Here is a 22736-nt window from a genome sequence, read left to right as displayed (position 1 = left end):
CTTTCCTTTTATTTTAAACACTGAGCACACTGCGTCCCCAGGCTCAATTTACCTTGGCCAAAATTTCTCTCTCGGATCAATAAATCTTGATAAGTCTTCTCTCCAGAAAGTCATCTCTGCTTATTGCAGGAGGATAAGAGCCTGATGTGACTGCATTTCATATGGTGTAACGGGATAGCTCTTAATCCCATATGCCATACAGAGGTGTGACCCCAGCATGGGGAAACGACCCCGAGTAGCTTAGGTCTAGCTAACTTGAGTAACAGCAATGAAGCCGCGGCAGCATGGGCTGTGCAAACCCATCTGGAATCCTGGCTCTTTGCTCGGGCGACTGGCCCGTGCTGCAATTGTTACTCCAGCGAGCTAGATCAAAGCTCGCTCAGGTACGTCTACACATGCTGCAGCCACACCTCTGATTGCAGTGTAAACATGCCCTGTGACATACGGGAGGTCAGACTAGATGATCTGGTGGTCCCTTCTGGCCTTAAACTCGATGAATTCTCAACCTCACTAAACAAGCCAAACGTAGCCCCATTTTACAGATGGGGGAACTAGGAGACCGATTAAATAACTCTCCCAGGGTGTCTGTTGAAGAGCTGGGAATCGAACCTCAATCTCCTGAGTCCCAGGCCAGTGCCTTAATTACATGTCCATCAAACCGTTCTAACTCTGAGTGCTCCCCATCCCCAAAAGCCTAGGAGAAAACATGTATCTATAGTACCCAGAAAAGTATTGTATATAGTAGAATGGTATATGGGCGTCCAATCCTGTAACTCTTGCTCACACAAGTAGTTCCTTCAAACTTAATGGGACCGCTTGCATGAATCAGATTTATAGGATCACCTCCTATGCAGCTATACAAAGTCACTTCTTTACCCAGAAGAAATGTAGCCCTATTTTTCCGTTTTATCAGCAACTTTCAGCACAGACTGTCCTGCAACACGGAAACATTCCAGTGCAAGGGGGTTGGTCTTTGACATGCAGAGTCAGCAAAGAGACTTAACAGAGAAGGACAAAACTTGCAGGGGTGAGGTGAATCAAAGAGCTAGGTCCCTGTTCCTTTTCCCCACCTCTTTTCTCTCTCTCCGATGATTGTTTTTCCTGTATGTATTTATTTATTTAAGATTTTTCTATGGGGACAGAAACTTAGGACCCAATCCATCCGGCAATCCTGGGCAAGGTCTAAACCATCCAGGTTCCCTGATATGTGTGAGAGAGGGCCAAATTATTGCGTCCGTGTCAAACCCATCTGGAATCCCACCCTCTCCAGTGGTCGAGCACAAGAAGGATTTTAATATGAGAGAGAAACCAGAACAGGCAGAGACATGTTCTCTTTGGCTTCCATTGTTAGTCTCCTTTTTGTGTAAAGCCTTCCATCGGCTTCTGCAGAAGCCGGGGCCGGACTATTGGCTTCTGTGAGAGCTGTAGGCAGGCTAGGAACGTAGGGTCACAGAATTTTCGGAGCTCAAGATAGAAGTGCCTTTTGGATTATCTCGTCTGTATGGTGGTCTAGTGCTTCATGCAGTCTAGCTGATATAACATTAAGTGCATTCCCTTCCCTGGACCTCATACTAACTACACCCTGTGGGAAGGGGTTTGGAAGTGCAGCACGCACAAACGATGTCCTTATACCATCTGACGTATGTGAAACGTCTCATTCCAATAAAAATATTACAAGGGGAGGTGGGGGGGGGAGGGCTTGCAGTTTCCATTATAATTAGGATCTTACTGGAGAGCTCTGTTTTCTGTGTGTTCTGCTCAGTGCACGTGTTAATTCCAGAGTCCCACCTGGAGGTATTGCAACATGCACCGAAAAAGGGTTTTTCTGTTGGACAAAATGCGCGCACACACGCCCCCCCCCCCCCTTCGCTTCTTCCAATCTACAGTGTTGGTCAAAGGCTTCAGAAACCTTGGGGACATGGGAGTTGGCTTGAGTGGGGAGCAATGAATGGTGGGAAAAATTCAGTCAAATGGGGGATCTTACTGAGAGCTGTGTGAAATATTTGCATTAAGCCCCTCCAGTCCGAAACTCTCCACAGACTCCAGAATGGGTGCGATTGTTGGCAAGATCAAACTGTGCCACCTTCTTGAGCTATTTGACAGAGGGCAGAACACTTGTGTCAATTTCACCTTCTGCAGATGTGGATTACAAGGATTTTAATGAGATAAAGAAGTAACAACCGGCACAAACACATTTCCCCATTTACTTCCATTGTTGTTTTCCTTTTTAAACAAATATAATCCTCTGCTCTCTTGAAACAGCAAAATACAGAGTTATGAGCATCGGGGAAGAGAACTATCGGGATGTCAAGTCAGGTGATTTAATTGGGCCTTTCCATCTTTTGTCCCTGTGATTGCTCTGAGGAGAAGAGAGGAGCAGCGAATAGAAAAATGCTTCTGGATTCTGCTGCTGAACCCCTTTTTTCTGGTCTCTGTCATGACTCAGCAGAAGTCTGAACTGGTGGCAAGTCCTCCAGGTGGATGGGTGAACCACAGAGATTTATGCACATCTGAGCCAAAGGTGTTCCCACCTCTTCTTTCTGTCTAGCAGTTAAATTTAGTAGAAGGGTGGGTGTAGGAGCTTTCCAAGAAAGCATCCCCACCACTGTTGGTAAACTAGTTACCCACCTCTGCGTTCCTTAGTCAGCCCTTTCCTTTGAGGGTCAGCTTAAAAGGAACAGCTATGGAGATGGGTAAGCTTATTCTTTAATGAGGCCCAAACAAGGATGGTTTTGTGGTTAAGGCATTGGCCCGTGACTCAGAAGATCTGTAGTTCCCAGCTTCCTGCCACAGACTCCCTGGGTGACCTTGGGCAAGTCCTTTAATTGCTCTGTTTCTCAATTCTCAAGCTGTAGGATGAGGATGATGGTCATGCCTTTGTCTGGTCCTTGAAGATTACAAATTCTTCAGGGCAGGGACTACTTCTTACTGGTTATATGCAGAGCTTAATGGGGCCCTGATTTGAGTTGGGTCCTTCGGGTACTACTGTAATAAAACCAGCAACGGGGAATAAGAAATCAACTGTGGCGGTCGACAGTGGTGACACAAGCATCGCCATTCTCCCCCTGGTTTGCCCACTTGCTATTACGTGCTCACAGGACATCTTCGGTTTTTCCAAGGTCATGCTTACAAGTGGACCAGCCTGGTGCCTATTGCTGTGTGCTATAAGTATATTTTTAAAAAAGTGATGACTTTTGGAGTGCTTGCCATTTCCGACATCTGCTCCTCTTAACATCCACCTCAAAGGATAAGGGCTGACTAAAGAGGTGGGGGAAAGTAACTTATGTTTAGTAACAGTGGGTGGACTCCTTCTTCTTTCTTGGAAACCTCGTCTGTGGGTAATGCCTTCCCCCACTAGCGCCCTCCAGCTAAAGCTGACTGCTAGCCAGTAAAGAGCATCTGGAACACCTTTGGGTCAGACGTGCATAGCCGTCTGTGGGCTACACTGAAATGATTCATCTGTAGAACATGCCACCTGCCAGTTTGGCTTCTGCTGAGTTGAGAGAGAGGATGACTCCATAGTAAAGTTCAGAAGATTTGTCTTTTCTCTCTCTCCTCATAGACAATCACAGGAATTAGAGATCTGTCAAGAGACCAGTTGAGACCTAATATGTGGGGCAGATTATCCCACATCATCTTCTGCGGAGTTCTGACACCTGTTGGCAATGACTATCAGACAGGGGATACCGAACTGCAGGGATCTCAGGTCTGATCCAGTATGACAAGTCTTAGGAGTGGGAAAAGACCTACTGGATTATCTGATGCCTTCCACCAAGAGCAGGGGAAAGCCTCTATCCCTGACCAGCTATTGAACCCAGGTCCTGGATATGAGAGTAACCAACATGTAACCACGAGGGAGTATTGTGTGTTCATCCTTTTCTGCTGTCTCTTGCTCAAGAATGATGTGGCATTACTTGGTGCAAGATGCAGCTCTGTGCAGTCATTTGTCATGCTAGGAACCACACTGTTTCAAGTGTCATTGGATCAACTATTGATTACCTGTGGGTATTTTAGTATTCTCTGCAGGTCAAGTAGAAGAGAAATTTGAACATACACCTATCCTCAGGCCTAGACAATACAGTGACTCCTGCTATAAAATGCCTAGAGAGTTTTCAAATGATAACAATCGAAGACCACACCTTCTTACAATCCTTGTTAATGTCGGTGCTCTTGGAATCTTGGACTGCACACCTGTATTTGAGATTACTTGTTTGGCTGGAGTTTTATAAGGATCTGCATACTTTGTTTTCTTGCCCTGGCACATGTATATATGTCCCCATTTAAAATGTCAGGGCTTGATCGACTACAGGTTCCTGTCCGATAAAACCAGCCAAAAAACTGGGTCATTTTGAAAATTTTCTCCAGCTGAAGTGTGTAAATTACAGATGAGTGGAAACTTGGCTTTTCCTTTATTTCTGGCACATTTGAAAATCTTAGACTGCTGGAAATAATTTCTTAACATTAAAAACAAGCAGCAAGATGACATTAGCAGAAATCAACTGAAGTCCTTTCGGGCTGGTGTGTTGAATGCTGGATTTCATTGTTGATCATCTGCAATAATATAAACTTTTGCTGATTTCAGCTTCCCTCTCCTTGGGGGGCTGGCGGGGAAATGACCACCCTGTATTTCTTTCTCTTAAAGGAATGGGTCCCATTCACCTAAATGAAATAGACTGTACAGGGTTTGAAAAATCCATCACAGACTGCAAGTTCAACACAGAGTCACTCAGTTGTAACCATGATGAAGATGCTGCTGTAAGGTGCAACGTTCCAGCCATGGGTTTCCAGAATCAGGTGAGAAGTCAAATTATGTGGATGTAACAAGAATACAATGTGGTGTGTGTGTCTGTCTGTCTGTCTCTCTCTCTCTCTCTCTCTCTCTCTCTTCCCCCCACCCCCTCCTTATATGGCCTTCTTCACTATAGTACCCGAGTACCTATTATGATCTCAAAGTGTTTGTGGGAATAGTCACCCAAAGGAAGTGGTGGAAGCCCCATCACTTGAGACATAAAACTAGGCCAGACAAAAAAACTATGAAATGCACAGTTGGGCATAACCCTGTGTTGACAATGAGAAGGACACGGGGTAATGATTTCAAAAGTGCCTAAGTCCCATTTTCAATAGTGACTTAGGGCCAGATTTTAAAGGTATTTAGGCACCTAATGATGCATCTAGGTACAAAGTAGCCTATCCAGCTTTGCAACAGATTTAAGTCAAGCATAGCTAAAATTATTATTGCTTAAATATTAGCCCCATCACCCTTGACTTCTGCTAGCACAACACACATGACCCTCAGTTAAGCTGTTGATGGGAAAGGAGTTTTTAAAGACTCTAACCTGGGCTACCCACTGTCATTTAGTCTAGTGATTTGTGGAGGCGGGATAGATCTTTAATGTTCCAATCAGCGTGCACAGGATGTAATCCACCTTTTATGTCCCCCTATCTTTGTTCAAGGCCTACGTCCTAAAACAACGGTCGTGTCAAACTAGGCTGGAGGCTAGGAGAGGAAATGTAGAATAAGTTTTGCTGAGAAATACTAACACATGGCATGGATGTCTCAAAGGAAAACAAAAAGCGTCCTGTGACTTTAACGAGCTGCCATGTGTCAGAGATTACGCAGTTAAGATTGAAGCCATTTCCTCAAGATGATAACTGTATTTAACGTTTCTGAAAGACAAAATACTGGAACTACTTGTGACTTTGAAGCTGCAATCAAACAGCTTTCGGAAGAGGGACCAAATGGTTTTCCGGGGGCTGTGTTTTTTTCCAGTCCCGAAAAATATCCTGGGGAAATAACTGGTTCTGGCAATTGTGCTTTCTAAAGAAAATCCTGCAACGGACGTGCTGTGTCTCAGAGTGAGCCTTGTGTGTCTCATTCTGGCATTGCACCTGCTCAGGAGGAACGTTCTGCTGCTTTGTGTCGGTGTCAAATGAGCCAAGGGTGAAATTAACCTCTCAGCAATGGGCCCAGCGCGAGGTTTGTGGGCCACTTAAGTCCCACTTTAACCTTCGAAATAGGGCTTAAGTGGTGCCTGTGTTGGCTCTCTGCGTAGTGGGGCATCTCACCCCCCACGTGAGCAAGTGAGATTTTTCTCAAGGAAGACCAAAAGGGAGCTAGAGCAGCGAACAGTCACACTGATTTCACAGGGCAGACATCCAGGGTTGAGGTTTTGCATCTGGGTCGACCTTGCGCTAACTACCTTTAAACTCCATCAGGATATGAGGATGTTCCATACTGAAAGGAAGGATGGTTGATTGGCTAATGTCCTTAATTAGGGTTGCATTCTCAGCTGTAATATAACTGTCCTGGGTGACCCTGCACAGGTCACCTAGAGCCAGATTTTTAAAGCAGCCTCTAATTTTGTGTGTCTCTGGGTTTTTTTGATTGCCCAACTTTATACACCTGGGGCCTGATTTCCCTTGATGGAAGCTGCTGGTGCTCGGTACGGCTAAAAATCAGAGACTGTGTCTAAAGCTGAGCAGCCAAAGACTGAGGGACATAGAGATCATTTCCGATACATGGGCATACATACCATCTCCCTGTCTTCGTTTCCCCATCTATAAAAGGAGGATAAGAACGCACCTCTCCCTCAGGGGGAGGCACTCAGATACCATGGTGATGGGCAGCACAGAAATGCCTCAGGCATAAACCACCAGTTGCATTTACAATCAAAGTGCTGTCACACACGGGTTGTGTTCCCCTTCCTTCTCCCACTGCACAGCAGTGACACTGTTGTGTGGGTTTGTCCTGGGACCCCCAACTCTCATTAGAAGTTAAGATGTGTGTGGGACTAGGTTACTTCTGCTTACTAATCCAGTGTGCTGTGGATTATTTTCTGTTCTACAAAGGAAAAAGCCAAGACTGGGAGGGTATGAATCGGGGCTTGGTCCATCTGGAAGTAGCATGTGGGCTCTTGCAGAGGTTCATACTAACCACTGGTACTCTGCCACAGCCCTTCAAACACTGACTCGGGATCTCTCTTGCCAGTAAGAACAAAGATCGTGTCAGAATCATTTGGCTAAACTCTTGTTCCATGAATTTTGACATCTGTATTATGTTAGACCAGAGAGCAAAATATGTTTTGAGCAGCAGAACAATAATTCCCCAAATGCTGTGCTTCCTAACTTCTGCTGGGCTGCCCCTTGGTGATATTAAAGTCCTACGCTTAATGCCATTGAGTATTCCCTGTGGGTGAAACTCATCCCTGTGCAGAGTCTGCACAAAGCCCATGCTGTACTCAAGCCCTATCCTGAAGATTTCATCAGCATAGAAGTGGTGCATAGGTTTTGGGCATGTCCTTTATTTCTTATTTGTATGATAGCAGTGCCTATTATATTGTGCTAGCCACGAGAGAATCACATAGGAAGAGACTGTTTCTGCCCTGAAGAGCTTACTGTCTAAATGGACGAGAGAATGGGTGGGAAGGGAAACGCAAATAATAATAAGGTCATGGAAAGATGTGTGAAGATTTGCCAAGCTGAGTTTATTAATGGTTCCATATTGATAAGTTAGAGGGCCTGCTAGGGTTTAGAAGACAGGGAGGGGTCTGGTGTTCTGCGTTGTATTCTCAGCAGTGCTTCTGACTTGCAGTGTGACCTTGGCCAATCGCTTCCGTTCTCCATGCCTCAGTTTCTCCATCTCTAAAAAGGGGATAATGAGACTGCCTTCCACCTTTTCGGAAAGGGCTTTGAGATCCAGGCCTGCAAAATGCTCTAAAAGTGCAAGGAGCTGTCTTATTTATAATTATTTTGTGACCTCTCTGCTCAGTGCTTAATAAATATTAATAATTCCAGCATGTCCTGCAGTTTGTGTAGGCCCCTGCTTAGCATGATGAGACCTTATTTATTATTTCCATTATAGCAGTGCCTAAAGTCCCCAGGCTTAGTCCCCATTGTGCTAGGTGCTGTATAAACACCTAGTGAGAGACTGGCTCTGCTAAGAGCGCTTACTGTCCAATCTAATACCACAAGACAGTAGTAACTGTTAACTTGAGTTTGAAAGGGATAGAAAACTTCCTGTTTCAGGGCTAGAACTGACCTTAGAGAAAACTTTCCCTGGGGAGCCTGTTACCCTAAAACTGTCTACTACCCAGTGTCTTGCACCTACTTCAGTCGGGAGCAGCCACTGTCAGAGTACTGGACTAGATGGGTCTGATCCAAACGGGTAAAGCCTGTGTCCCTAAAGGCTGGAGAAGGACATATTATCATCCCCACTTTACAGCTGCAGAACTGAATTGACTTGCCCAAGGTCACACGCGGAGTCGGTGGCAGAACCAGGAATTGAACCTGATCTCCTGAGTCCCAGTCCAGTGCCTTAACCCTAGGATCACAGCGAGGCTAGAAGGATCTGAATTTTCCCTCCCCAGCTGCTGTAGCTTCATTGCAAACAATTCCACATGCCACCAGCTGGGATGGTCCTTTTATAAATCACTCACTCAGATGCGAGCGGAGAATGTGTTTTGCTGCCCACATCTGCGAGCCTGTGTCTGTTCAGATGTGGAACTAGGTCATTGGGAAATTCCTGGCAGACGCTTTCAGAGAACTGAAGAGGCTATTTCTCTCTTCCCTTGATAATCTGCAGCTGCGTCTGAGCGGCGGCCGTAACCCCTACGAGGGCCGGGTCGAAGTCCTCGTGCAGCGCAATGGCACTCTGAAGTGGGGGACTGTCTGCAGCCAGAACTGGAGCACCGTGGAAGCCATGGTGGTGTGTCGCCAGCTCGGCCTCGGCTTCGCCAGCCACGCCTTTCAGGTGCGTCGCCTCTCTGTGGCGTGGGCTCTGGGCAGAGAGGAGCGAGGGGACCTTTTGCCCCCAGCCCTGTGTTGATCCACAGAGCAGGTACCGCACAGGCAGCCTCTGGGCACGCTGCCCTGCCGGCGTACCTCAACCCTGGGCGAGCAGGAGCACCCGTGAGGTGCGTGACAGTTCAGTCTGCAGGGCTCAATCTATCCTTGGCCTCCCTGCTGAGCCTGCCAGCAGTGATGGAGGGAAGGGGGTTAACCGCCAGGCTGTGGGGAGCCTCCCTGTTCCACACACAACCCCCGAGCGTCAATCACATGGTAATGGTTTTGCTCGCCAGTGCAGAGATTCCCTGGAGCCATCCAGCCCCTTAGCTCCCAGCAGTGTGTCCCATGGGCCTGCCACGTACGCCCTTCAGCCGACGAGACAGGACTATACTTCCAGCAGCACGAAGGCTTCCGGGGGGGTGCAGTGGTTGGGAGCAGCCCAAGGGAGTTTGTTTAAATCCCAAGGGGAACTCTTTGATCTCGATGACCCCTTTACTCTGGGCTGACACCAGTTATGCTCTGCAAGTAGGTTCCTACCTCTCTCTCTCACTGTCCGAAACAAATGCACAAGCTCCTTGAATGCCCTCTGCAGGAATGCACTGCCCACAGCCTCCATCCCACGGTGAGTCCAGAATGATCTGGTCTAGCCTTGGGTGCAGCATGCACTACAAAGTACATCATGGCTGATAGGTATAGGACAGGGCTGCCACCATAGTGGGCACCAGAGCAGCCATATCACTTGCCCTAGGGCAGAAATGGCAGGGCTGCCAAGGAAAACAAACCTTTTGGAAACTTGCATCTCAGGGCTGCAGTTCCTAACTCCTTTTCTGCTGGTTTCTGTGGCACATCTGGGGCAATGTTGTGACAACTTCCATCGTAAGGGACGCCCCCCCCCACAGCACTTTGGCTGACAGAGACTATCTATAGGATTGTTTTCTCTGCCCTGCACTTCTAGGCTAGAATGTGGCAGCAGCTTAGCAGGACACAGGAACGTTGCAGAACAGCTTAAGACAGGGAGCAGAGAGTTACCAAACGATCCAAACGAAATGGCAGTAGGAGACTAGGGAGGCAGAATGCAATCCCTATAAAGGAAGCCAGCCAGGCAGGACAGCTAGTGAATGGGGCAGCAACGGAGGCCTGTCCCAAGAAAGACCCTTGTCCAGAGCTGAGGCAAACATGTCAAGCTTTTCAGGGAAGGGGACTGTCTCGCTGTGGTATGCGATGTGCCTAGCACAATCTTGCTTCACCCTAATAACACAGTACAAAATAATGCCAGCTGCCTTCCTGGGCTTGTTTAATGTGGGTAAAGAGTGAGGCCTTCAAATAACTAATAGCTCCTGAATCCTGCCGGGGACTGGGTAGCTCGCTCTGAAGATAGGCGAGACTCTAGGCAAAACCTGAGTGCCGCTCTGTGGTAGGTGAGTTATTGTCTCTGTGTAATAAACGACTCCATCTGGGATCTCCATGGAGAATGTTAAATATTAGGCCCAGTGAACATGGCAGACTCTAGACAGCATTATCATAGAGCAACCAACAGGGCTAGAGATGGAGCATATAGGTCCTTGGAAGACCATTGAGATTAAACAGCTGTCATCTAAGCGGGAGGCGCAGACAACCCACCTTCCGGCAGAGAGGGTTCCAGGGCCCCGGGCAATCCAAACGTTGTAATTCCTATACAAAAGCTTTTGAGGGAGCCGGCCAAAGCTGCACAATGCTCCTATGTTAATGTAGCCAGAGACCCTCCAAAGAAGCTTCTTCCCCACCAGGCTCCAGCCTCCCCTTACCTGGCAGCAGTTCTACTGGATCGGGAGGCCTTAACTGCACTCCCTTAGGATCCAGTTCCTCCTTCAGGGGCTTGCCCATGCAGCCACTTCTTCCCCGGTGTCTTCAGGAATCCACTTGATAGGCCGACTACCCTCTCCCATCCCATTTCTCCAGCCAGCCAGCCTGCCCCTTTGTGCTTTGAGGGGAAGGCTGAGTTGCTGTTCCCCACCTTTGGTATGTTGAGGCTGCCCAGGTTATTCCACCAGCACAACTTTGGGGTGAGTGGCCTAGTGGAGATGCCACTAACCTCGTGGCCTTTGGGCTCTTCTAGTTCGTCATGCCCTAAACTAGTGACCTGTAGGCTGCCTCCAGGCAATGATTTCCCACCGCTGTAGGCCTTCAGGTTGATGGTGATCCTCCCTCCACCATGTCCTAGCACTGGTCAGAAGGGCCTAATTCTTCAGGGATTGGGGTGGGGGCATAGTGCTGTCATTTCTCTCATGCAGGGCTTTGAATTCACAGCTAGTTTAGCAATCCACCTTCACAAGCCGCTGCTTTGGCTCTTTGAGTTTATTTTCTTGTGCAGCTGCCAAGCTAGCGTACAAGAGCCCAGGGCGGCTGCATCCATCGAACACCGCCCTTCCCAGTCTCCCGGCTCTGTTGACGCGGCACCAATAGGCTGTCTTGAAACGAGATATTTTCCTTTAGCAGGGGCCGCGGGTATTTAGAATAGAAAAGACCCTTATGTGGGACCAGGGTGCATTATACACATGAACATAAAGCAACACTGTGGGGAACAGGGGTTAGCTGTGTGTGCAGAGGGCATTGCTAACAGGGTTAATGAGACAGTGTGTTGCAACAGCAGCCATGGTACAGACCATTCCTTCTCTACCTGAAATGCATTCCCAGCTTTGACACTTTCACATAGATCAGCATAAGGTGATTTTTTTACTTCACCCCTTGCAGCTGCAACCAATGTTGGGTTCTTAGCCAGGAGGAAGAAGTCTTGGGACTACTAGACAGGGCAAGGGACAGTGGGGAATAATCCTGCATTGGTCCACCAGGGAAACTGTCTACATTTACAATTAATTTGGAATTTGGAGTTCATGTGGATACAATTAATCCACTATACTCAGTTCCCCCTTTAGCTGCAGATCTCCAAGCAGTCCCCACACGGAATTACAGTAGAAAGATCAGGGCCCCACAGTGCTGTACATACCCCTAGTAAGAGACAGTCCCCGGCCCTGAAGAACTTACAGTTTTAATAGGAAAGACGGGTAAAAGCAGGGGAAGAGGGAATGTTATCTCCATTTTACAGGAGGGGAGCTAAGACAGAGAGAGAGACAGATTGTCCAAGGTCAAACAGGAAGTTGATGGCAGAGCCAGAAACTGAATCTAGATCTTTTGAGATCCAGATGAGGGGCTATAGGTGTTAGACCATCCTGTCTCTTAAACCACTAAGTCTCGTAACGGCCCTGTGAGGTTGTTAAATATAACAATCTCGGTTTTACATAAGCTGAGCACAGAAAGGCTAAGTGGCTTGCCCGTAGTTGCACAGAGGCAGAGCTGGGAATAGGTGGAGGGCTGAGATCTTCCGAGCTGTTCAGGGGATTTAATAACACATCTTCCATTAATTTTAAATCCTGTGAACCGCTTTGAAAATCTCAGCTCAGGACTCCTGGGTCCTAGATTCCAGCTCTAACCAGTAGAGATACTCCTGTTCTTGTCTAGCTCTCAGCAGACAGTACTTCACAATTTCTGGGTACAGCATGTTACCCTTTCAGACTATGCCACTGAACCATTTGCTACCCTTGGGGAGTTGAGGACTTGAGGACCTGGCCCTAAAATCATGTCAGAGGCCTTTAACGCGTTTGTTTCCGATAGGAAAACGTTTGCTTCAAAACATTCCTTCCTGTTTATCTTCTGGGTTTTCCTATTTTCTGGCTGACACCATCTCTGCCTTGCACCAGGCCAGTCTGGCTGTTAATTCTCTATCTCTGGTGTTAGTCATGCAACAGCATTCTGGTCTCATGCTGGAGCATCCTGCTGGCCCTCCCTGATGCACAGATGTTGCAAGGCAGACATGATTTATTTGCCAGGCACCCATCCTAACGTGGCAGTGTATCTGCCCATCCCAACAGCCCGAGAGGATGAATTCATAAACTGGCTGGGTGGAGATGTGGATGTAGAGTTGGACTACAGCAAAGTGGAATTTAAACATATCCAAAAACAAGGAGAGATATTTTTAACCATGTTTAACCGTGACCCATGCTCAGCACAAAGGACGCTCATGATTCCTGGGTTCTACTCCCAGCTCTGGGAGGGAAGTGTTGTCTCCTGCCTTAGAGCAGGGGACTGGGAGTCAGATCCCCCGATTTCTATTCTCTGCAACTCAGTGGCAAGTCATTTAACCTCACTTAAATTGTGCCTCCATTTCCCTGTCTATACAGTGCAGATAATACCTCGCAGGCAGTTGTGAAGATTAACTAGTTAAAAGTCTATACAGTGCTTTTTGTAGATCCAAAGGGCTTAGTATTATCATAAGATAGACATCTGATTGTCTCGGATACCCCCGCGGCTTCAGTACAGCCACAAAAGGCAGGATGTGCCATTTTCTAAAATATCTATTGGCAACAATTCCAGCTCATTTTATATAGATTGCTAAACTTTGCTCTATCTAAATTGCACGGCTTGAAGCCCAAGGGAGTTAGTTAAGGATGGTGTGGTACAACACCCATGTCACGAGGGCTGACTGCATACCTATGTGTACAAATATATACACTTGCTACAGAGTTCAGTTGACTTAAGACAGTACAAAATCCCAGCAGCAAGTCAAACAATGAAATCATGTACCCTTGTCAGGGCAACTCGCTGATAACCTGTTAATGAAGATCCCAATCTCTGACCGGGTAGAAAAGCCCAAGCAGGCCTCCTAATATAGGAATCAACGTGATAATACATTTACAGATAAAGCTATGGCACCAGAATGTCTGTGAATATTGTTATATATATTTTGCTACTATTTCCTCCTTTTTAAAATGGGCCGGGGGAACTTTTTTTTTTTTTTTTTTTTAAGTTTTCCTCCTGCTAAATGGACACAAATTCTCTTTTCACTCCATGTACAGTAACTTATGTTTTTGTTGCTTGTTGCTTCCTGCCTCCCTGCACAGCAGCGGCTGGTCACACACTCTGGGGAGCCTGGTACCCGTATGAAAAAGGGATTCCCATCCAGCTCATTAAACTGGAAGTGGCTCCTGGCTAATTTAATGTGGAGACAGGCTGATGAATTGCAAAACTCATCTTGTGCAAACATTAGCCCAGCTCCAGGATCTCTGCATGCCAGGTGGCCCATGACTGAGGTTAGCACAGAAGCCAGGCCTTCCCGCATGGTAGCCCAGAACACTAACCACTTACTTACAATTTGCTCCAAAGGGTAGTGGGATCTCCTTAGCCTTTGAAGGCTGGGGCAAGGGTTTTCAAACGTGACTGGTGATTCTGGCTGCCCAACTTGTGAGCTCTTAAAGGGGCGGGCGGGGGGCTGAGTTTTTACACAGTGCTGAGCACCCACCCTCTGAAAATCAAGGCCTCTTTAAGGTGGTTCAAGTTTAGCAGACAAAATCACCTGGGCCCTTTTGGAAATCTTGACCCAGGATTCAAACCTGGGTCTCCCCTATGGTGCTGCAAATCATTAATAACTGGCTTACCTGGTTTTTGAAGTGAATAAATGTGCCCCAAAGTGATAGATGTGAGAGCTCTGTCTCCCTTCAGAATAAGCATTTCCTAGCTTGATGGCCTCTAAATGATTTGCTTTGAGGGGAGCATTACCTCTCCAGAAATATGAAAAGGGCTCGTTCCAAATACAGATGCAAATGTTCATGCATTCACAAAGAACCCTGATGCTGTCTCCCGTGCTATAGTTTGCCTCGTACTCACTTGCCCCTCACTCCAGTGGGAGTTATGGGATTTGGATGGATCTAACTTGCATATCAAAGTACACCGGTGGGGTCTGTCCTTCCGGCAGTGACCTGTGCTTGGACATTCTCCCAAAGAGGAGCACCTGCCACTGGAATCAAATGACCCATTTCTCTCTCTCTCTCTCTCTCTCTCTCCCTAGGAAACTTGGTACTGGCACGGAGATGTCAGTGCCAATGACGTCATTTTGAGTGGCGTGAAGTGTTCCGGGACGGAGATGTCCCTGGCGCACTGCCGGCACGACGGGGCCCAGGTGTCGTGCCCCAGAGGTGGCGGCCGCTTTGCCGCAGGAGTTTCCTGCTCAGAAAGTGAGTTACTTGGTTTTCCTCTTCCAATCGTCAAGACACCTAGAAAAGTGATACTGATCATGGAGATTTCCCTTCCAAAGGGCTTTTCTTGGGATGCTGGGAGGAAAGAGGGAGGCTCCTACCAATCATTGGGCCATCTTTCTATTTTAACACACTGGCAAATGTTAGGATCCACTGACTGTCTGAATAATACAGAGTTAAATGTCCAAAAAGCAGCAGTAGGGACGTAGCTTTTTATTTGATGTTCAGTTCATTGATTTTCTTTCTTCCTCTCGTGCGCCTTCTTCAGTCTCTACTTTCATTCCGTCTTCGGCTCCTCTGTAACTGCTTTCTCCAGCATCTTCTCCAGCCCTTGGCTTTCCACCTCATATTGGGAACAGCCTCCTGTTTCCCACGTGCTCTGCCTCTCCTCCTCCAAACTCAGGTATTTGCCACTGCTTCCTGCACTGACCTTCTCACCAGCAACATCTCTGCACTTTCTCAAGCCTGAGCCAACTGCCATGTGTATTGCAGTTTGTTGAAAACCTTGGTTTCAAACAGCGCGGATTGTGGTCCTGTCCTGCCCCCTCTAGGACTGTGCAGCGGGGCAGCTATGCCAATGGCTACAATTGGGATATGATTTGAGTGGCAAACCGTCGCTTTGGTGTGGATAGGTCTAAAGACATTTTCCTTTCCCCACGACCAGCTGCCCCGGATCTGGTGCTCAATGCCGAAGTGGTGGAGCAAACCTCCTACCTGGAGGACCGCCCGATGTTCTTGCTGCAGTGTGCGCTTGAGGAGAACTGTCTGGCCACCTCGGCTGCCAACACGTCCGTGTCCACTGGTTACAGGAGGCTCCTGCGCTTCTCCTCCCAGATCCACAACAACGGGCAGGCTGACTTCCGCCCGAAGAATGGCCGCCACGCCTGGATTTGGCACGACTGTCACAGGTGAGTGCTTAGGTCCCTCTGCATTTGTTGCGAATCAAAATGCAAGCACCAAAGACACAGTCCACTCTGCTGCCCTCTATTGGCCATGAGAGATGAGGTGGCTCCATTTCCTCATGGACATGGGCACATCCACATCTCAAAGCCACCATCCCAAATAGCACTAACTGGCCTCTTCTAGATGTTTGAGCCATTATCATTGTGCTGCACACCACAGCCACTCAGGCTTCATGGAGACATCTGGGATAGAACTCGGGTCCTTCTGCTTCAAAAGCACAGGCCCGGAGCACTGGAGTAAAGGAGAAGCTCCTTAAGAGTATATGGCCTGTGACACACACTTAAGCAGTTATGATTCCAACCAATAGCAAACGCATACACACAGTTTATTACAATATAAAATCACTGATGAAGCCAGGTAGCACAACTGATTGGAATCTCATTGTGGCTTGCTTTACTGAGAAATCAAAATTCACTGAAGGACACCAGAAGTAGCCTACGCTGAGCTGTTCCTGGGTAAAATTCCTTACCTCCCCATGGATGATGCAAAGGGGTTTGTAATACAGAAACATCGATGGTTCCATAACCCTCAAACAAGAGCTCACCACCTGATTGCCCTAAGCTAAGGGACAGGTGCCAAGAATTGTAGGAATGGAAGAGACCTTGGGAGGTCATCTAGTCCAGTCTCCTGCAGGACTAAGTATTATCTAGACCATGCCTGACGGGTGCTTGTCTAACCTGCTCTTAAAAATCTCCAATGATGGAGATTCCACAACCTCCCTAGGCAATTTATTCTAGTGCTTAATCCCCCTGACAGGAAGATTTTCCTCATGCCCATCCTAAACCTCCCTTGCTGCAATTTAAGGCCATTGCTTCTTGTCCTGTCCTCCAAGGTTAATGAGAACCATTTTTCTTCCTTCTCCTTTAACAACCTTTTACATACTTGAAAACTGTTATCGTGTCGCCCCCTCAGTCTTCCCTTTTCTAGACAAAACAAACCCAGTTTTTTCAATCTTCCCTCATAAGTCATGTTTCCTAGACTTTTAATCGTTTTTGTTGCTCTTCTCTGGACTTTTTCCAATTTGTCCACATCTTTCCTGAAATGTGGCACCCAGAACTGGACACAATACTCCAGTTGGGGCTGTACCAGCGTGGAGTAGAGCGGAAGAATTACTTCTCATGTCTTGCTTACAACGCTCCTGCTAATACTTCTCAGAATGATGCTTGCTCTTTTTTGCAAGTGTCACACTGTTGACTCATGATCCACTATAACCCCCAGATCCCTTTCTGCAGTGATCCTTCCTAGGCAGCCATTTCCCATTTTGTATGTGTGCAATTGATTGTTCCTTCCTAAGTGGAGTACTTTGCATTTTTCCTTATTGAATTTCATCCTATTTACTTCAGATTATATCTCCAGTTTGTCCAAATTGTTTTGAATTTTAATCCTATCCTCCAAAGCACTTGCAAGGCCTCTCAGCTTGGTGTCGTCCACAAACTGTATACGTGTACTCTGTATGCCATGTTTTAAATCACTGATGAAGATATTGAACAGAACCAGACCCTGGACTGATCCCATTGGGACCCCACTTCATATACCCGTCCAGCTTGACTGTGAACCACTGATAGCTACTCTTTGGGAATGATTTTCCAACCAGTTTTGCACCCACCTTATATTAGCTCCATCTAAGTTGCATTTCCTTAGTTTGTTTGAGAAGGTCATGCGAGACCGTATCAAAAGCCTTACTAAAGTCAAGATATACCATCTCTACCACTTCCTCCCACCCCCACCTCCATCCATTTGTTACCCTGTCAAAGAAAGCTATCGAGTTGGTGTGACACAATTTGTTCTTGACCAATCCTTGCTAGCTATTACTTATCACCTCATTATCTTCTAGGTGTTTGCAAATTGATTGTTTGATTATTTGCTCCATTATCTTTCCGGGTACAGAAGTGAAGCTGACTGGTCTTGTAATTCCCCAGGCTGTCCTTATTACCCATTTTATAGATTGGTACTCTGTTTGCCCTTTTCCAGTCCTCTGGAATCTCACTTGTCTTCCACGACTCTTTAAAGATAATCGCTCATATCTCCTCAGTCAGGCTCCCAGAAACCTCCGCTCCCATTTCCCTTCCTTTTTCCCTTTGACCAGCTGGAGCCCTTCCTCCTGTATCTCCTTCCCATTTGACTCCCGCAATCAGCCAACCTGCTTTTAATGAACCAAGGTCCATCTTCTGGGCAGACTTTCATTCGAGTCAGGACATCTCCACCATGCTCCAGCGAGGTTGGAGGGGGTAGGGCCAGCTCCACAACTGCACAAAACAGATGGAAAATAAACAGGAGATCCTGCCTGGCAGATGGAAAGGGAAACCAACTTGAGATTTACCAATAGAGAGAAGAAACCTGCATCCCCTTTGTCGTTGCTTTCAGCACCCTACTGGGGGACAGGTTTCCACTGTCTGCCAAACAGTGAGTGAGCATTTATAAGGAGGGATCAGTAGAGAGGCTTCAGCAACGCAGTACCTTCCACAGGGACTATTCTATCCAGCTGACCCTCTTCACCAGCTTCCAGATTCTTTGTGGTCCTCTGTACTGCTTGCCTGCTCCGTTCCTCTCTGAGCCTTCAGTAGTTGGCTCTTGCTCAAGGTGGCTACATTGTGAAAGAGTCCCTCTTATTACATAGAGACTCATACAATACCATGGCCCAACAGCATCCAAGCACTGAGACTGGCTGTTCAAAAGGAGCAAAGGTCTGTCTTTTGGAAAACATCTTAAATGAAGTGAGGAGAGGCTCGGGAAGAGGCTACAGGCCCTCTGTGTGCTTGAAACTGGATTGTTTACATGGAGGAACATGAACTATATTCCTCTTGCATCTCTCCAGTCTGTAAATACTGGAATATAAGCACCAGTTGGAATGATGCAAACACATATTTTAGGAACTGAGTCAGACCCTAGGTTCTAAATGTTTTTGCAGCGGAGGCAGCCAAAATAGACTACTTCAAAATCAGCAGCTTGGCTACCACAGAATGCTCCTCTTTTTTCCAGCCGTCTCAGGCGGGGACTGGAAGCCCCTGTTCAGCAGGCGTGTGATACAGGAGCAGGACAAAAATGGAGAAAAGCCACTTAATGCCCAGGTGAAGGGAGACTTAAGAACATCCGGCAGCGATTTCAGTGAAAGCAATTTTGGATGAAGAAAAATCCTCTTTTCCTATAGGGAAAAAATGCTTTTCGTTGGTCTGGAAGCACATTTTAGTTAAATGAACACATCTGTAGTTTGATGTTGCAAACATCTGACCGACAGTATTCGGGAGCACCGTTTACTGAGAAGCCCTGATTTATTTTTACAGGCAGAAGGCTAGTTCTGCTTTCTGTTCAAGTCGAGCCACTTTTTAAAAGCTCTTCAGCAATGTATTTTGGATTAGGCTCTGTGCAATTGGCCCAATCCCGCAATCGGCTCGGTGCGGATGAACTCTTGGGGCCCATCCCAAGTGCTCCTAAAATCCGTGAGGCTTGGCACGGGTCTGCTCGCAGGGATCAGATGGCAGGATTTGGGGCCTGTTTTGTTCACGTGCTTATCACCATGGTATCTGAGAGCCTTTGGTGGTAACCATGCTGGCAACAACCATGTTCCAGCCACTTCGCTCTACCACTGGTTCCAAGGAGCGGGGGACAAATTCTGATCTGAGTTATGTCAGTGTAACTAAGCCCTGACTGAGCAAAGCCCATGCTTAACTTTAATCATGTCTTTAAGTCCATCCGTATTCAGCAAAGCACTTATGCACAAGTCCCACTGACTTCAGTTGGACTTAAAGACATGATTAAAGTTAAGCAACTTTGTTGAATCAGTGGCTTGATGCACAATATTGCTCCCTCACACACACACATTTATCCACACTGTTGGAACCACCCTGACTACAATGCCATTGTGTAGAGCAGGAACCTGTCTGACAGCAGGGCAGACAGGATCAAGCTGACTCTGTTAGTACCCGGTTAAAATTATGAAGTGGGCTGTGTGTATGAACCCAGCCATCCTGTTTGAGGCAGAGTGAAAGGAGCTCAAAACTAAATTTACCTGATTCTGCTGTTAATTTCTGGCCAGTAACTTAATGTTCTGTGCCCTTTGAACTAAGGTGGCTAAGGTTTCCATCTCTCTGAGATGCGTATGTGGCCCCAGTCGCTCTTGGTTTCCCGCTCTCTAATGCATGAGGTATGGCAGCATTCATCCATTTTAAAGGGGAACTGAGGCACACAAACTAAGTGATTTGCCCACGGTCCTACAAGATGTTTGTGGCAGAGCAAGGAATTAAACCCAGCTTTCCGAAGTTGTGGGTTAACGCCCTAACCACTGGATCATCCTTCCTCTCTAGGGGTTACGCTATGCTTTTAAGATGGCAGTAAGTTAACAGCTATCCTAACTAAAGACTATATTTCTTTGTCTCTTACAGACATTATCACAGCATGGAGGTTTTCACACACTACGACCTGTTGAACCTCAATGGTACCAAGGTGGCCGAAGGACACAAAGCCAGTTTCTGTTTGGAAGACACTGAATGTGAAGCAGGTACTCTTGCTATATCCACATAGTGTGGGAAGTTTGTGTAGGGAATTTATTGGTGTTCTCAGAATCCAAAGACCCAGCCATGTCCCTTAGCAGGGAGGATGGCGAACTTGCTCATCCAAGAGCTGTGATTGTTCTTGAGGCAAAGGAGGTCAATGCTTCCTAGTCTTTAAACCACGAAAAGAGTCGAAATCTATTGGTGCTTACAAAAGGTTCCTGGTGCCATTACATGAAGAATAACGAGCTTCAAACGTGCTCAGCTCATTGGGTGCAGGGCTGTTTGGAGTCAGAAATGTAAGGCCAGATTTTCCAATGACACAAGTATTTCCTAGCCACAGATCTGGGTGATTAGGTAGGAAAAAGGTGTGCATGATATCATCTTGTTCTCTGCCCCTGCAGACTGTTATAGCTGCAACATTTTGGATGAGACCTAAAGTCTCTTGAGGGAGTTGAAGGAACCACTGGTACTTTCTACATGAGAAGTGCTAACCTGCTGTCACGGATAAATTCCAACTCATGTATTTACATTCTGTTTTCCTAAAACTCCCCCTCTAATTTCAAAAGGACACAGAATTATTTACTTCCTCTCATGTAGCATTGTGGCCTTCTGTCACAAACACTGCTGCATTCCACCCCAGAAGTGGCTGCATTTCAGGGGGCTTCCTATCCATTGAGTTCATAAATGCTGCTTTGGGATGGACGCACTATCCTAAGATACGATATTCACCTCAGGAGCACTGTGTATACGCTCTTCTGTTCACAGAGGAACTGCCTGTCTCATAGTGATGTTAAGAGAATACCCACCACACCAGCTGCGATTGTTCTGACATGCACTCTGTGTCCACACCTCTTTCCTCTGTAGATGTGCAGAAACAGTACGAATGTGCTAATTTTGGGGAACAAGGAATCACAGTGGGATGCTGGGATGTCTATCGTCATGATATTGACTGCCAATGGGTTGACATTACTGATATCCCACCAGGAGATTACCTCTTCCAGGTATGTGGGGACTGGAATGTGGGCAGTGGAGGTGGTCACTTGTCTACTGGTATCTAGCAGCAAACTGGTTACATTTCTATCAATCTTAAGTGATTTTAAAAATAAGCTCAAGGTAGCATGGCCAGTTACAATAGACAGATCATGAGAAGAGGTGTAGGTTAGATACTAGAAAAAAAACTATTTCACCAAGAAGATGGTGAAGCACTGGAATGGGAGGTGGTAGAATCTCCATCCTTAGATGTTTTTAAGGCCCGGCTTGACAAAGCCCTGGCTAGGATGATTTAGTTGGGATTGGTCCTGCTTTGAGCAGGGGGTTGGACTAGATGACCTCCTGAGGTCTCTTCCAACCCCAATCCTCTATGATCTGCACCATATTTTGAATACCGTACAATTGTTCCAGCCTTCCTTCAGAAATGCTCTCAAGTCATTTTCGGACAAAAATTTAGGTGACTGGTGATAAAGTGTTTTACAAACCCCCGTGTAAAGAGCATTGTCTGTAATTTAAGGAGTGAAAAGAATTCTGATCATTCTCATGCACTCCTTTCAACTCCTTTCAACATTGCAGCATGGGAATCCACTAGTGCTACTTCAGTCAGTTTCACGTTAATGCTACTTTCATTGCCCAAGTGAACTGAAATTCAAACCAACTATGGAAAGGGTAAAAAATCTAAAACCTTTCATGTACACAGAGAGCAGAGAGAAAGCTTTTTAAATAAATTAGTTTGGTCTTGACAGCTGTCCTATTAAATACAATCAAGCCTCCCCTTTTCCTGTAAGCTTTGAGGCAGGTCCAGTGTCTTCAGTTGGGACTGAGAAGCACCTAGCTCTTTGGGCACTGCGAGCATGCAAATAATATTGCAATCAAATGTGAAAAATCCTCTTCCATGCGAAACTGTTTCATTGTGTCTAAGGAAATCTCTTGTGATGTAGCAAAGAGTTTTAAAGGACTTACTAATACAGCTGGTCAGAAAATAAACTGAAAAATAGTTTGAAAAAAATGCAGGCTTTTAAAAATATTCTGACCAGCTCTTCTTCTTAATTATTTGTATTACCGTAGACCTTGGAGTCCTAGTCCTGTGCCAGGCGCTGTATGGGGTGGATTTGATTTAAATCACCACTCAGAAAGACTTGATTTAGTCATGGCTTTCTACGTAAAAGTGCATTCTTGTTGGTTGTTATAATCTTAATACATATTCTTCACAACTCAGAGATAGATGTAGGTTTCATATTTAGAAGGTACACACTGTACATTTTTAAATAGTGATTTATTTTGAAAGTTTTCAGATTAGTTTTACAGCTCTATCAGAAAATGAAATGTTTAATTGGTTATTTCATTTACCAAAGGTAATTGAAGCAGATATTTATGAAGTCATTGGGCGGTAAACTATCATTAGTCTTAGGAGGAGACCATCACCAGACAGACACTTTAAATT

General features: G+C 46.4%; 1 protein-coding gene across 3 annotated transcripts in view; it reads left to right on the top strand.

Annotated features, from left to right (window-relative positions):
* LOXL2 (lysyl oxidase like 2) overlaps positions 1-22736 on the top strand; it is a 99085-nt gene that overhangs the window by 72833 nt on the left and 3516 nt on the right. For all 3 annotated transcript variants that reach the window (XM_084615308.1, XM_084615306.1, XM_084615307.1), the window contains 6 exons: positions 4643-4794; positions 8582-8749; positions 14663-14828; positions 15514-15757; positions 20192-20307; positions 21167-21303. In XM_084615308.1, coding sequence (XP_084471434.1) covers positions 4643-4794; positions 8582-8749; positions 14663-14828; positions 15514-15757; positions 20192-20307; positions 21167-21303 — 983 coding nt within the window. The remainder of the gene's footprint in view (positions 1-4642; positions 4795-8581; positions 8750-14662; positions 14829-15513; positions 15758-20191; positions 20308-21166; positions 21304-22736) is intronic.

This window comes from Lepidochelys olivacea (assembly GCF_965140295.1).
Source record: "Lepidochelys olivacea isolate rLepOli2 genome assembly, chromosome: 26".
Classification (NCBI taxonomy): Eukaryota; Metazoa; Chordata; order Testudines; family Cheloniidae; genus Lepidochelys; species Lepidochelys olivacea.
This window is presented reverse-complemented; position numbering and strand designations above follow the sequence as displayed.